At 36.3% G+C, this 17,331-nt stretch overlaps 1 protein-coding gene across 2 annotated transcripts in view; it reads right to left on the bottom strand.

The window, feature by feature from the left end:
- Window positions 1-17,331, bottom strand: part of PARD3B (par-3 family cell polarity regulator beta) — a 973,558-nt gene that overhangs the window by 521,791 nt on the left and 434,436 nt on the right. The window contains exon 4 of one of the 2 annotated variants that reach the window (XM_081052860.1): window positions 6,287-6,476. Coding sequence is in view for 1 of the 2 variants with exons in the window: in XM_081052859.1 (XP_080908985.1) it covers window positions 6,367-6,476 (110 nt within the window). In the remaining variant the exon portion in view is untranslated. The remainder of the gene's footprint in view (window positions 1-6,286; window positions 6,477-17,331) is intronic. The other variant, XM_081052859.1, reaches the window with a different exon arrangement.

Below are 17,331 nucleotides of genomic sequence, written 5' to 3'. Positions count from 1 at the left end.
AATTTCTATGATGTTCATTGATAGAACTGTAAGAAGATGAAATGGATCTCACAATTGAAATTGCTGACCTCAGCCACCAACCAGCATCTTAATTCCAACTGGAGAATTTGTGTTTAAACATTCCTCTCCCCTTGCCACACAGGTAATATTGTCCTAAAGCAGAGAATTCTAAACTAAAGCTACTTAGGGAGCAAAACAGTATGTTAAACAGGTTATTTCACAATTTTTACATTCTAATTCATACACACACATATAATACACATACATACAAATATATATGCCTTAACTAAATTAGTTAAAAGTTGTTGAATTAAATTTATTTTACCTATCCCAGAAGTAAAAGTTTTAATCTTCTAGTCATATACTTATGTGTCAGGCACTGTGCTTGGGGGCTTGAATACAAAAAATGAATACACTGGCTCATACCTCTGAGGAGTTCAGTCTTCTAACAGACATGCAAACAGGTGGTTATATTTGAGTGAGGCAAGAACTAATAAAGATACTGCACACGACAATTCCCTTTAGGGGTTTATGAGGCTGAGCAGAGGGCAGACTATAGGCACTAATTTTGCTTGTTAAAAATGTATTATTTGATCATTTGATAGTTGCTTGCAGATTTCTAGGGTTGTTTAACTGCTTTAGATCTGGTCTTCATAACTAGGTTGTAAGTTTCTTGAGGACAGGGACCACCACGTCTTATGCTTTCCAGATGGCACAAAGCAGAGGTCTCGGACATCGAAGAGATCGATTTATTTTGACATAAAAGCAAAACTCATTCAATTTTCTTTATGTGCAGATCAATTTAAACAGCAAAAGACAACATGTCATGGTTACCTTTTTCATTTCTGAAACTGACCTCTGCATAGTAAACTTTGTTTTAGAGTTTCAGTTCTGGACTAGACTTAAGAATGATGGGGGAGCACACGCGTAAGCAGGGGTCACATTTCCAAGGTTCCTTGATTAGTCATGGTACAGATATTCAGACAAGCTGAATGTGATTCACTGACTTCTGCAAGGTTTGGTGAAAATCTCTGTTGCAGAATAAATTGGGCTTCTGGACTTTCCCCATCTACATTCACATCTTAGAAATATAACTGCTTCAGAAATCAAGCTGCCTAAAATTGCCAAACTAAGTAAACATTTAGCCCCATGAAATACTGGATGGTAGCTTTATCTCTTAAAAACAAAGCCATATGAAAACCATCGTTGCAATGTGTCTCCAAGCTCTGGTCTTATCAGCACACAGCGTGAACAGCTGGAGTTACAAACACCAGGACTATTATTAAATCACTGTGTCAGTAAGGGGGAGAAAAAAAAGAAAAACCTTTTGTAGGCATTAGTATCTCTAAATAATGCAATTATACATTACATGCTATTCCCCCCACCCTTTGCTGTTCAGTACCCTTCTCTCCATGACGGAAGACAATGGATAGAGCCTCCCTTCCAATTTACATCAGTGTCTACAATGACTGTTTTGTTCCAGTGTTTCTACAGCTACTTAATTGCGTATCTAATGGATAGAAATATATGATTTGGTTATTCAGAAATTTTGTGAAGTTTCCATGTTGGATTTTAACAGTCAGCAACCCACAACCAAAAGCCCTCTGACAGCTCAGTAGCAATGCAATGATTTTAATCCTAAAAGCCAACCGATTTAAATTTCCCTGTAATAGCTTGATCATTTCTTTTATAGATTTAAAAATGCTTAAACCAGGAGCAACATCGACCATAATTTCAATATATGTGGCATACAAAAGGGAAAATTTCTCAAATCAATTATATGCAAGGCACAAAGAGAATGCTTCTATTCACTGGAAATATTTTCTGTTACTAGAAGCTATCTACCACTCTTTGCTGATAAAATACCAAAAACTCCAAAGAACCAACATTGTGTTTTCACTCTCCATCTCCAGTGAACAGGACTACTGAAAACACATACGAATATGTCTCCCCATGCCTTACCACAACCAGTCTGTGCCCTTTACCCCATCTTACTATTGTGAAGAATTATGTTGCTACTGACTAAAGTGTTCTTTTTGGCCCCTCAAATGCAGCAATTCAAAAACTTCTACTCATTTAACATCCTGAATTTATATACTATGTTATGTGTTGGATAGGAAAGATGATGTAATGAAATAACTAATTATTTATTTTTACTTTTTATAGGGGTTTTATTTTTTTTAATTTTTTTTTCCAATTACTGTTGACGTTCAATATTATTTATATTAGTTTCAGGTGTACATCATAATGGTTAGACAATTGTATAATTAATGAAGTGATCCCACCCCTACTGAAATGAGTTTAGTACCTACCTGGCATTAATAGTTATTTCAATATTGTTGATTATATTCCTTATGCTATATTTGACATCCCTGTGACTATTTTGTAACTGCCATTTTGTACTTCTTTATTCTCTCACCTTTTTCATCCAGTCCCCTCAGCCCCTTCCATCTGCCGACCATCAGTTTGTTCTCTGTATTCTACAAGTCTGTTTCTGTTTTGTTTGTTTATTTTGTTCTTTAGATTCCACATGTAAGTGAAATCATATGGTATTTGTCTTTCTCTGCCTGACTCATTTCACTGAGCATAACACCCTGTAGGTCCATCCATGTTTTTACAAATGGTAAGATTGCACTCTTTTTTATGGCTGCGTAATATTCCACTGTATATATGTACCACATCTTCTTTATTATTTAATACATATTTGGGGGGGGTTGGCAATTTCCACATTACTTCTCAATCTCTATCATTTATCATATTATGAGAATTGGTTGCTTCCCCACATTATTTCATTCAAAACCTCAAAACAAGTAGTTATTGATCTTTTGTTTTCCTTTTAAAACGTGGTAACAGTGATAGAGTCTCCTTCATGAAACACACACACACACACACACACACACACACACACACTCCATGCTATGGCACAAAACTTCAGATTTAACAAACCCACTGAAGCCCATCCACGGACTTCCAATCTAGCAACCTCAAAGGCTGTCATGTTATTTATTTATTTAGAGATAAAACGCATATAATATAGACTTGGACTTTTAAAAGACCAAGCAGTATTTTCTTAATTTATTTTGGTGATGCAAGACCAGTAAAGGTTTTAGAACAAACAAAGCCGTTTATTATCTGAGAACAACCACAGCATTATAAATTTCAGGAATCCACTTTTTAATTTACTCACCCTGCAGGATCTTTTTGCTTTAGGGGTTAAATGTGAAACTATAAACAGTCATTAAAACACAAAACAACCATGGTAGTTAACCGGATATTAAGAAAAAAACATCACATCTGTTTTAGAGTTCTCTTCCATCCGCAAATTCAGGAACATCAATTTCAAGAACCTGGTTTTACGGCATGCCCTGAAGCCAAGAGCACCAGGTTACAATCAAGGCAAGGAAGGTAAGATGTCCCATAAGCTGACTCTCACTACAATATCTTGCCCCTAGGATTGTCTTTCTTTAATTCAAAAGCAGTCAGTAGAATTAGATTTTCTACTGCTTTGAAAGAAAAAGAGTCATTACTATTTGCACATTAATAACTATGTTATTCTGATTAACTGGATAGGTTTATGAAAAGGGGAAGAAAGGAAACGCATTTTCATGCTGTTTATCTGGTGATACTCTAAGTAACAATGAGATGGTGGCTTTTCATTATACACAGAATTTGAGGCTTGCAGAGAATCTGATTTTTCTAATTTAAATCCTTTTTTAAAACTCTAACTTGTCTGAGGGTGTACATCTTAAATAACCAATTTGTAATAACTTAGCCAGCCAGAAAACAACTGCAACTTTTCAAAAACACATATCTCTGGGCTTCAAAGAAAACTCTTCCCTCTGTAGTAAGTCTAATGAAGTGCAACTAAAAATAACAGTCATCAACTGTGGTTTTAAAGGCAATATTTCAACATAATCAAATGTGTCAAATATTCATCCTTACAGCTTCTTACGCTGTGAGTTATAAGTAAGTTTCATTTCTTGGGAATGATTGAACATAACCCACTTGGGGCTCTGCCATCTGTGAATTACTTACATGTGAACACTCTGTTTAAGAGATGGAAATTTTGATTGTTTTTTTTCCTTGGATATTGAAATGAAATGCAATTGAAGAGAGCTTTTTAAGCGATTATTTTTCATATTAGTTGCTACATGGCTACATTATCACACACACACACCCATATTCATCATCACTTATTAAATCATGGGAATCAAGCATGGTACAGATGAAGTGATGGAGGAAGCATCACGCATCAATGGTGGAAAAGAATCTGCAGTCTCCAATTCTGTACTCCCTGGGCTCAGGCCCTTTCCACAAAGAACCTTCACTGCAGCGTGCTCCGACGTAAGACTTGTGGTTAGGTTCTGAAGGCTTCCTTGAAAGGCTGCTCCTCTTATTACTGAGCAAAAAGTAAAAGTGACTATAGGGCTCTATGTAGGGTGTCACATAATTTATCATCCACACATGGACATCTCTGAGAGTTAGTGGGGACACTATTAATAATTATGGCCAAACAACAGGCCTGGACTAGGACTGCCCCAGGCAAACCTAATCATACTGCTACCCCAGAGATGATGTGCGACTCAGAGAACTTCTCCCTAGGGTCTCAAACCATTTCATTAATGCTATATCCAATTTTAGTTCTGTCTAGAGCTGCTCTGTCCAATAGAAACAGAACGTGATCCACAGATGTAATTTGAAATTTTCTAGTAGAAACAGCTTGAGAAAAACACAAAAAGAAGCAGGTGAAAATAAGTTTAATAATGTATTTTATTCTACCCCATATACCAAACATAGTATCATTTCAACATATAGTGAATGTGAAAATTATTAATGAGCTACTTCACCTTACTTTTTCCCCGTATTTTAATCTTTGAATTCTAGTGTGCATAGTATACTTAGAATACGTTCTTAGTGCTCAATAGCCACATGTAGCCAATGGCTGTGATATTGGACAATGCAGTTCTAAATAGTCCCTAAGTTTAGATATGCAGGGATAAATGAATAGATCTATAACACACACACATAGACAGACACACACACACACACACACACACACACAAACACACACACACACCATACCACATACTGGTTCTGTTTATACTAATTACAGTAGAACACATACACACGATTTGTATCAAAGTAGTTTTCCATTAAATATGTTTCCTTAAAGGATGTTGAGTCAGAAATACTACATCTAAAATATTTGCAGGATATTTGCTTCCTTGTTTACAGAAAAAAAGCCAAAATATTGCCACAAACCTATTAGTAATTACCCAACGATTTGATATAGTGGCTCCTACCTCGTATACATTGGCACTGATTCTTGATAAGAATATTGTATACCGAACTAGTAAAATCCATTTAGCTCATTCAGCAACCTTATGTGCCTATAAAACATCGCCTTTTTCTTAAGGCACTATAGACAGATAAAATGGGGAAGAACCCTCTTTTAGGAAACTTTTGAATGGTTACATTATTGAAGATGACCTATTCCAATGATACAGTCATTAACCACAATCTAACTCTCAGGCCCTTTCAAAGGATGAACCACAATTACAAATCTGCAGAGCAACTCAGGATTTAGCAGAAAGATCCCACAGTTCCATACGGAAGGACAGTGTCTCCTTAGGAAACCATTCTCCATTTCACCTATACATTATAAGTATAACAGTGATAAGTACAGCTGTTTATAAGCACTTTTGGTATGTAATCGTATTTTTATTTAATCTCGATGTTGAGCTCTAGAAACCCAATCCTGGCATCAGCAGCCATAATATCGGTATCCTGAGACTGTATCACCATTCACCATGTTATGACTTCACTAAGCACCTCATTGACACACTGAAAACCCATTAATCTGTATCAAATATAGAAATTATATCCTCGGGCATTATGAAGCAGGAGGATGAAGGGATGAACAGTACAGAGCACTGGCTAAGAGCACAGACTTTGGAGACAAACCATCTGGATTAAATTCTTCGCTTTGCCACTTACTAGTTGTGACCTTAGACAAATTACTGAAACTTCCTCTGCCTCAATTTCATTATCAGTAAAATGGAGACAAAAATGTGTTCTTCCTTTCATGTGGAAGTTCAGTAAAGCACTTAAAACAGTGTGAGACACATCATCAGTGCTATATCAATAATAGCTATCATTATAACTATATACTAGTAATAGCTCATACTAGCTATTCTAACTATATCATATACATATCTGATATGTATATATATATGGATATATATATATATATATCCTATTGAAAGATCTCTAATTATCAACTTACTTAAGACTGCAAAGTCCCAGTTAGGCTATGGGTAAGGCACTTTGATCTTTCATTAGAAATGCGAACGGCAGGATACATACTGGAATAACAGGTTTCAGACTCTGCCCACTGGGGTGTGAAGCGCTTGGCTGGGCATCAGCAGGTGGGCCTGGTGCTGGGTCACTGCTTCTCCTCACCAGTAGTGGAGTGCCTGTTGGACAAAACAAGAGGTGAGAGGTCAAGAGAACCCTGGGGGGAAGAGAGTGCATGGTACAATGAAATTTAATTAAAAAGGTTTACAATGTGCTTTTATGTAAAAACATTCTATTTCTCAAGGATGCTTGTAAATTAATCCATTTAATGACCTTTTATCATCTATTTATAGTATGACATGGAAACAAAATCTTTCAACTCTCATCTTTCTCCACTTGCATTTCAAAACAAGTCATTTTACTTAACCAAAAACTGTTAGGTAATGCCAACGTTGACAGTGTGCAATCTAAAATTGATCTAGAAAATATATTTGAGTGTTAAAAAGAATGATTATCCGGCAGACAAGTGAAGAGATTCACCCAGTCAGTGCAATTTGCTATTCAGTAGAACTAGAAGTATAGTTATTACTGCTATTTGGCTCTTTCCAAAACTTTGAATAATGATATATACTGAAATAAATTATTTGCTGGGGTTATAGCTTTAATGTACACAAAGAGATTGGTTCCATTCTTTTCCTTTATTCCTAAAGTAGATAAAACTGATAAAGAAAATAAGTTAGTTCTTCTAAAAATATATCCTGATTTCTTTTTAATTTAATGAAAGCTTCCACTATTAAATATTTGAGTCAGTTATTAAATTCTGAAAAAAAGATCATGCTATTAGAAAGTTCAAATGAAATTCAACCTTAGCAGAGCTAGCAGCCTAACTACTGTTCCTGCAATTAGGCCTAAAATAATTTGTTTCATACAAAATTGGCTACTCTAGAAAAAACTCTCAAAAAATCTAGAAAAAACTCTCAAAAAAATCTGTTCGTGGCTTAAAAATTGGTCTCATATAAAAATTAACATTTTATTGGTGTGCTTTTTGGGGGGAAAAATAGAAAACAATAGAAACACAATTCCCCATTAACCAATGTTCTGAAACCAATTCCCCAACTCTTTCAAGCTATTGCAGTTTAAAAGAACATTTTCCATACCTCGTTTTATACAGTGCAGTTATAAAAAGTAAATCCATTTAAAAGTATTTACAAATCCGATTTTTCTATGTGTTCCAACATTCTTATTCTCTGTATAAAATAGAATTGCTAATACTTTTATCCTTGTTCAGATAGAAGATTTTAAAAAAATAATAATTTATTTTATGAGAAGAAATTAACATGCTACTTAGGATGAAACACTATGTCAAAAGGTATTATAAATTCCAAGTTCACATTTGATTATTTATTTTTTATTAATAGATATTTTACTACATTGTTCCCCTCCTTCATTTCCATCTAACAAAATTTCATAAGCAAGTGACATAGCAACTGTATTGTTGGCAACTGTTTCCAAATGAAACATTTAAAAACAAGACGAGTAAAAGCAATACAGAGGACCATAAGTTTTTTGTTGTTGTTGTTGTTTTTTTTTTTAGGACCATAAGTTTTTAAGACAATAGAGTCCATGCCCTACCCAACTGATTTTTCCCCTCCTTCCGGTGATCTAAGATTGTTCCTCAGGTGAAGCTCCTAAATTACCATGTACATGAAGTAAATAAGTGAGTCGAAATGTGATGTCCTCAGAAACAATCTACAGTCTTTAAAATTAAAAATAAAATGGGGCAAACTCCATAAAACTCTGGTTTGTTTCCAAGCATTTAACACTGACAGGTACACTGCACATCAAAAATCTCAAATTGGAGAAAACAAATAAATAAAACAAACCAACCAAAAAGCAAGTAAAGCCAGCATGGTACACCAAGGTCAAAAATAAATTGATCTAGAGGAACAGAAACATAAATTTGAGTGAATGACAATTGTAGTTACATTGTTTTTCAGATGAGTCATATACATATATACAAATATATACAGCATATGTGTATGTGCCCACATGCATGCATGTGGAAGACCCTGTTATTTTTCGTGGGTAATCAACATATTTTTCTTAAAGAATCCATGCTAGATAGTTTTCCTTTAACTTTAAAGAGGACATGACTATTAGTCGTCACTTTTTGTCAATATCTGCTGTTTTAATAACAAAGTGTTCAGTTATTTAGTGTTGAATTATTTAAGACATAGTTTTATAACAACATGTATTTGGGCCTCTGTATTCAAATCAATATGCCATAGTATTATAGTGCATCTCCCCGAAGAAGACAGTTCAGTTTTGTACCAGTGTACCAACTATTTGAAACATTAACAAAAGACAATCTGCAAGATGGCCTGATCTTTCTTAAACACTCTCAACTCCTCAGGAATAAGTTTTGTTCTTCTCTCCTTTGTCTGTATTCCACACTCCAGTGTCTCCTGTTGAGTCGCCTCCTAATTTTCCTTTGGCTGTCTTAATGTGTTAATAACACATACAAGTCATTTCATATTGGAATTAATAATGAGCATCTTTAAGTATGAACTGCTATCTCAGAGAGTTTTAAACAACTCTTCCTTTGGCAATTTGAAATGTATTTAAGAGAATTGTACAACTGAAACCTATGTAAGTTTACTAACCATTGTCAACCCAACAAACTTTAATTAGAAAAAAATAATTTTAAAATTGCGAAACCCCATTTGAAGGTGACTGTCAGGAACAGACTGAGATCCTGATTCAAAGATAATTTTAAAGACAAAGAAAGATACGTGTATGTCTTAGTACATAACAGAAGGCAAGTAATTAGCAATACTGACGGTGATTCGGGCAAATCCTTGGCTGTATGTAATAGAGAAAAGGCACACCTCACAAGGAAGCTTCATTCAAATGAGAGGGCAATAACTAACTGGTTTTATAGAACCTCCCTGAGGGGCGGGAGACATAAACAAAACAACCTCTGCCCTGAAGGAGCTCATAACCTAACAGTAAGCTCAGACCAGTAACTGTCATGTGTCAGTACAGTACCGAGGACCATGGGTTTGGGGTCAAACAGACCGAGCTTCGCCTTTCCTGGTTCTGTGACATTGAAATGCTCACTGACACAGTCTTACCATATAACCCTGGTGATAACAATATACCACAGAATTGACAGGAGACAAATAAAACAAGGCATGCATGGGACGTGGCACCATCTGGTATGCAATTTTCACACAGGAAACCTCCCTTATTCCAATAAAGAGGAGGTACCGGGACTTGCTACTGTGAACAGTGTTATCTCATCTGCGCAAAAAGCCGAACTTCTGAAAGTCAAGTTAATTTTCACAGAATAATAATGTAAATTAAAATAGTAGAACACGATTCTGTGCTTAACCAGGTGCAGCCTTACTATGGAAATCAAAGCTTTTAAGAAAAAAAAGAAATAATGGTGAGGAAAGGGAGTTCAAAAATGGAACAACAACAACTATAAAAACAACAACAAAAAAACAGGCTATTCATTGATATTTTTCAACTACTTGAGAAAAGACTCTTATTATTAGACTTCAGAGGCAAGAGCCCTTAGTTCAGCTCAAGAGAATAGCTGAACTATTCCTTGAAAACAGTTTAAAAGCAACTGGCTGTAAAGTCCAAATAAAATAAGAAATATTATGCATTTTAAAACATAAAGTCTTAGACAAACAACTGCATTAAATTTTTCCACACAGTTAAATATTTGAGGCCTCATGATACATCAGGAATTACACAAGGGGTCCATGATATTAAGACGAGTACTCACGGTGCTTACTCTAGGTTATCTTTTAAAGAAGCTGTGGAGACACAGAACATTTTGGTACACAGGAAGGTAGGTACGCGTGCAGTGTGCCAGGGGGGATGTATGGATTAACGAGTCCATACCAGTGAACACACTGTAGAGTGAATCAAGTCCCATTAATTTATCCGGATGCCTAGAAACTTAAAGGAAGCCAAAGAGACTGCCACAGAGAAGCAGTGTCCCTCTAAGCAAAAGAGTTCAAAATCAGGTATGCAGCTGCTGGTGACTCTGTCCTTGCAAGATATGGTCTTGCCATATCAGGAAAGCCAGGTTCTTTCTGGAACACTGCCCTTGTCATGTGACACTCAGGAGAAACGTACTCACACTCTCACTGTTTTTCCCTCTAAGGAGGTGACGAGGCTCCTCAGGTTGTCCCAGGCTTTGAGCCAACTAGCACTGGACTCAGTTCCCAGATGTCTACGAATGATGGCACATCTTCCAGTTCTCAAGCAATCATCATTTTAATGACAGTAAAACTAGAATTAATAGGGGTACAGTTATTTGCCCAGTGTCCCCTACAAGCGTAACTGTGGGAGCCCAGAGGATGGTCACCTGATCTATTTTGGAGAAAATAATTTTGAAAGAGGCAGCAACGATAATAGTTATAAGGTTCAAATTGGTGTATCAATGAATCACATAAAATATAAAGGCCAACACAAATTTAAGTTATCTATATAGATTTAAGATTTTTTTGTCTCTTTGCTACAAAATCAATCTCTCTCTCTCTCCCTCCCTCCCTCCCTCTCCCTCGACCTCTCTCTCTCTCTCTCTCTCTCTCTCTCTCTCTCTCTCTCTCTCTCTCTCTCACACACACACACACACACACACACACACACACACACCCATGGACAGATGATTTCTACATTTAGAGGATGTGCTCAGGATACAGTTGTCTTAAATGACAGGTGATGTGTTATACATAAAGTTCAGTTCTGTGGTTTTACAAGATGTCTCAGAAAGATAGACAGTTATAGAGACTGAACCCAAAGTCCAGAAGAATCATCAATATAATGCTGCAGTGGGCAGAGGAGACACACAATGGCTTTAAACATGACTCCCATATAACACATCAGAAAGGCACATGTTCTAAGTTGCCTGGTGAGTAAGAGCAGGGATTTACTTAAAGATGCTTAATGATTATCCTGAGCAAAATCAGAAGGCCAACTTTTCATCAATATTGGTACTATTTCATTCTAGGGGGACTGATACGTGGAGAGCTCTAGGAGATCCCAGTTAATTTGCTGACAGAGCATTCTGTCAGCTGTAAGAGGCCTCAAGCACAGAAAATCAACAGGAAGGGAGTGAACAGGGACCCAGCAGTCATAGGCAGAAATGCAATAATAAGCCAGAGAATGACATGGGAACATTTAGCAATGACTATACATACAAAGCAAATGAGAAGGGGCATGAAACAAAAACCTAAAACCATTCTTATATTTCTTGCTTGAGGAAAAGTGCCCAACAAATAAGTTTTAGCAACTGCTATGATTTGTTTCAGAAAAAAAAAAAAGAAAGAAAAAAGAAAACACAAATCTTGGCTTTAGCTCACTGAGGGTTAGAACATTTTGCTTTAATCTAATTTGCTTTGATACACATGAGAAATCAGACACTAGGTTTTCAACTGGGCAGTTATAAAGAGGAGAATGAAGTTCATACTGGAAATCATAGAGGCTTCCAGAACGAGTGAGTAGAGACAAACATGAGGTAAACAAAGGAAACGAAAAGAGGAAGAATCAGTAGATGTCTATCAACAGCATCACATGCAAAATAATGAGGAAAGGAGGATTCTATACTCTCCCAGAATCTTCAGGGGAAAGAAGGGTATGTAGATGACAAGGGGTTAACAAAACCACAGAAATGAGCCTAGAGAAAAGGTGGGGTGGGAGGATGGAGAAAGGAAGTAGAGTTAACATGATAAACTGTTTATAAACAAAGAGGAGTAAAACCTGGTCTCTTTCGATTTTCATTTTTCCTTTGCTCTGAGGGATCACTTCTGTGCTGCTGAATTATCAAATCACTAAAACAGACTGAAGAAAGAAAACACATTTTCCTTCCAATGCTACTGACACTGCTGCTTAGGATAACAAGATAAATATGAACAGGGGAAAACATGCGATTGAAATACACCTACATTTGTAAATATTTAAATCTGATGACGAAAATGAATTGCAAATGGTTAAAAATTTTATAACTTAAAAAAAGATGAATAGAAAAAGACATATGTTACCAGATAATCAATATTCATAGTATATCAGTAATATTAATAGTATGAATAAGCTGCATCTTGGTTTCATATAGTACATTTCCTTAATAGACTCTGTAACTAGTCAGCACCAAGAAGAAAGCTTTTAATTGTCTCGTACTTCAACAACTTGTTGAAGGAATTTGACATTAATTGAATGAATATGACAGGAAAATAGAGATACGTCTTCCAGAGTTATGGTGCACAGACTCTGGGGGTCAGGAAATCTGCCTTCTTCAGGCAGCTTTGGTAGCGTGTGACCTCCAGGAAGCTGCTGCCTCTGCGCCCAAGCTCCCCTCCGCAGCTAGGTAGGCATGTTGGGTAAGCTACACCAAAGTCCCCTTCCAGATCTATAAGGAGATAGTTCTATGATTGATATAGCCAATAAGGAAATTGAAGTCCAGAGAAATTAAGTCCTTAAGTCTTGTGGATTGATTTCTATTCCAGTTGTGTTCACTAGACACTTTTCTACTGCGGGGTTGCACTCTTCTATGTGGGTAGGTACATGGAAGGAAGGGGAATGGTATCTCTTTAAGGCAGTAGCAATTCTTTTCATTTAAAGAGGTCAGCAGAAACGAGGATTTGGATAGAAGGATATAGATAAAACTAAGGGTGGAAACTGAGTAGTTAAAAAGCAAACATTAACCCAGAGTCACATGGACATATCTGGCAAGATACTTCACTCCGGAGTCAAGGCCTCTCTACTGGAGTGCATGGTCTCACTTAGGGATGATGTAAATATTGTGACAGTATCCTCTTTCTATGAATCCTATCAATACCAAAATAAAAAGGAGAGTGAACGTGGTACATCATTTGTTTTTGGAGACAACTAGATTTCCTTTTTTTGTGTGAGGATTTTATGGGTATCAGATAGGGCTTTTCAAATGATGCCTAACAGACTTCACTGCACTGAAATCTGGAGACTCATAAAAAATGGTAATGATATCGATAGTGGCACAATTTATGGCAAAGCACGGAGAAGAGATCACTTTCACTACAGGAGTGCCTGGCCAGGTTTGGTGGCTGGCGGTGAGGAATGCCACAGCTGTGATATGCTTTCAAACACCCTGATGAAGAAACCACATGAGAGAGACCAAGACAAATTTTAGCAGAATTTTATCTGTCCAAATACTTTAGTCTTAAATATCACTCCATTAGGAAAGTGACTCCCAGTATTGCCATAAAAGGAGCAAAGAAGTTCAAGTTGACTAACAGTATTATTTTTCTTTCATTTTGTATGGCAAAAATCATGCCTGTTCTAAACACGATGGGACAAACACAAGTAATTCACAGAACAGTCATTAGCTACACAATAGATATGAATAAGCACATACAGAATACAATATCTTTTAGTATTTGTGAAGCTCCTTAAATTGGAGTGCTACTGCTATACAAGTGAGGGGGGTTTTAACTGACTTTTATGAGGAATTGTACTTTTCTCTAAAGATGGTTATGCCTTCAACTTGAAGTACATCGTTGCCACATTCCTGAGGGTACATGTTTTTTCTTCTACTGAACTTCTCACTTGGGACCTAGTTCATGTCCAAGACATGGTGTAAACTGACTTTAAATAGCATGAGTAAATTGGTATCATGAAATAGTTTAAACAACATGAAAAATTCTAGATGTGTACATATCAACTGGAAAAAGTGCAAAAAGTTTTGTTCCTGTATTTGTTTCAGCAATGCTGATGAAAGAAATTCAGAAGTGGTCATTTTAGGTTAGAGTAAAATTCAAAAGATTTAAAAACAAAACAAAACAAAAAAGAACCCAACAAACTGTAGAGGTGGTTCAGCGCAAGTGAAGTTACTGGTCTTTGAAGGGCATGCATTCTGAAAAAGGAACAAAACCTTAACAAACAGATATAAAGACACCTGAATTAATAAAGCCAGATAAAAGCTCCTGAATCCTAGAGGAAAGAATCTGGCATATGCATATCAATGTCCAATTTCTTGTTCTTGTATCCAAGGACCTGCCTGGTTTCCTCCAATCTACCTCCTACATTATATTTTTGTACTGTATTCTTTGTACATGCCAAACAGGACCACCTGCCAATGCCTAAAAATGCCCTGCAGACTCTGACCTCACTGTGCATGCTGGTGCTATCCTCTCCGTTGTTATTTTCTCACACTGCAATCAGTTGTAATTCTTTAAGTCATAAACAATCTCTACTTCTCAGAATAACCACATACAGATTTGCTGTAGAGCTAATGAAGAATAACGTAAGGGCCCCTCATTTTCACAGGCCCCTTACAAGGTCCCAGGAAGAACCTGAGCAACGTGATCTCAGGCTTGTATGATTTTGTAAACTTTACATAAGTAAAATAGTTTAATTGCAATAGATTAATACCATCTCTTTCAAATCTAACGTCCCCTCTAATCACTCTCTCCTTCCTGTTGGGTGAACCGAAAGTGGCCAAGAGCATTTCTGGGATCCGGTTAAGGGAAAACTGAGTTCAGATCTCTTTCCTTTGAATATAGTGGACTGTCTCTGTGTGGTTCACAGACACTGCTATGCATATTTAATGCCAGTTGTCCTAGCGAAGAATATCGATATATCCCTATTACCCACTGTGTTGGTTCACCCAGCTGCACGATACAGGAACAGAGCCAGGTGACATAATAAAATGACGATGCTCTTTTTGCACCCAGAAATAGAAGGCTGTGGTTACTGAAAAAACAAACAATATTTGAAATAAAAGCCCAAATCTGGTCTATAGAAAATTCTTTTACTCACCCAATATATAAAACTATGCAATTCATTATTCAGATAATTCAGTTCTGACTAATACCTTGACAACTTGGAAGTTCTCTCCGACATAAAATATAATTGAAAATGCAACATAGAATTAAAATTCCTATGCTAGAAAGACACAAACCTGTAGCATTTTCACAGATTACAGGTATGTATGTGTGATGTGCCATGTTTATACATCCCAGATATTATTTAAACAACAAAAACTTTTTGATTAACCATGCTAGAGCAAAGATTGGATTATCCATTTATTCAATGTATAAATACTGATATTACATATGAAGAGGTTATCAAAGAACATGCAGTCAAAAATTGTAGGAAAAAAAGGTAATCGTTATTTTCAAGTATTAATAATATATAACCAATTAATAGTTCATTAATAAAATATTGTTTTTCATATTTTCTGACGTCTCTGGCATATTAGCTTATTAAATGTATAAATTATTGTTTTTTTCTCATTCTACATAGGCATTGATTTTTGTGTTGTTTTTTTTTTAATTTAAAAGGTATGCTCCTTTTGCAACCTCCCCAGATTTCATACTTTGAGAGCCCCATAAAATGTGGATCTGCTTCTCTATCTTTTCTACAGTATGTCACGTCTTTTTCTTGTATCCTCTGAATTTGCTCATTTAACACTATACTGGCGGTCTTCTAGGTACTATGGATATATCAGCACAGACCACATAAAGGTCCGGATCTTGTAGAGCTCGCAGACAGCTGGAGGAAGACAGATAATAAACAAGTACACAAACAAATGTGGGCATTTAAGATAGAAATAGGGCAAGTTCTTAAACAGGGATAAGAGTGAGAAAGAGATGTGGGAAAGGAGTGAGGTGGGGAGATATTACATTGTAAGCTCTTTGACAGCGAGCAGCTCATCTTAGCCAATCACTTAGGATCCCTAGCAGAGTGGGTATTTAACAGACACCAGCTAAACTGAACTAAGCAGAACTAGAGAAACAAAGATCAACCTCTAAGTTCAGAAATCTTTAGAATCTGAAGTGTCCGAGACAAGGACATTTTTTTTTTCATGAAAGACGTCTATGCCCCCAATATGTAATGAATTGCTACTGTCAGGTTTGTTTCCCTTCACCTAACACTTTCTTCAGCATCAACATTTATTTTAAAACAAACACTATTCACACTAATGCAGCATATGTTATCACCCTTGAGACTTAATGATAAATGAGCATAAAAGTGACATCAACATCAGTGTTAAACAGTTCCAGTAGAAGCTCTGAAATAGTGACTACAGTCTTGTCAATTACTGCGGTTTATGAAGGAATCCATTGCCTGGTCAGTTGATCTTTCAGTTTTCTATAATTCACAGTCTTAACAACCTAGATATTCATGAGGTTAATCTATATTCATAAGATGTATGCAACCCATGGAAATAACTAGATGGATAATAGTTGAATTTACTTGAAAAGGTTCTTCAGGAGAGCTGACTTATAAACAGAATTTTGAAATGCAGAAGATAAGAATTGACAAATTGGTACAAAATGATGACTAAGCTATTTATAGTAGGCAGACGGGCACATGGTTTTAGAGGCAAGAGATGGATGTCCATGCATGGATACTGGTGAGATTTGCTCAGCTAGAAATTAGGCATGAACTAACTGATGAGAGGAGAAAGTGATTGAGGAGACTAAGGAAATCTGGTTAGAAGAACATTCCTAGAAGGTATTGAAATGGGAGAGTTTTAATATAATCTAATTCAAATAGCAGTAAGGTCACCAAAGAGGGACAATCTATAGCATTTTTTTTCAAGTATTGAGGCACTGGTTAAAATACATTTTGCAAAGACATTTGTAGCTTAAGAATATATGAAAAATGTTGACTAAAAGAATAAGTGGAGATATCCCAATGGTTTCTTTAGTAATCCCCTTATAAAAACCATTAAGTGAATTCTGTATGTGTCCAGTCAAAGGGGTTTGGACTTGGGAGGATTGTTTGATTCAGCATGGAGCTTATACGGGATGGTTCTTTGGTCAGTGATTTTGGTCTGTACCAAGGATTTATGAAACCTTTGTTTTGTCCTAGATTTTTGGCCACCGCTACCACTGCATTGAGCACAGTCTCTGAAAGAATACTTCACTAGCTCGTTGCAAGATGAGAAAGGGAGAAATCACCAATGCCTTCAGGCCCTTCAGCTACAGTTGCAAACAATTACTGACAACATCAAAGTACTAAATTCAAATCACC

This window comes from Rhinolophus hipposideros (assembly GCF_964194185.1).
Source record: "Rhinolophus hipposideros genome assembly, chromosome: 6".
Lineage (NCBI taxonomy): Eukaryota > Metazoa > Chordata > Mammalia > Chiroptera > Rhinolophidae > Rhinolophus > Rhinolophus hipposideros.
Note: the sequence above shows the minus strand (reverse complement) of the source record. Positions and strands in the feature narration are given on the sequence as shown.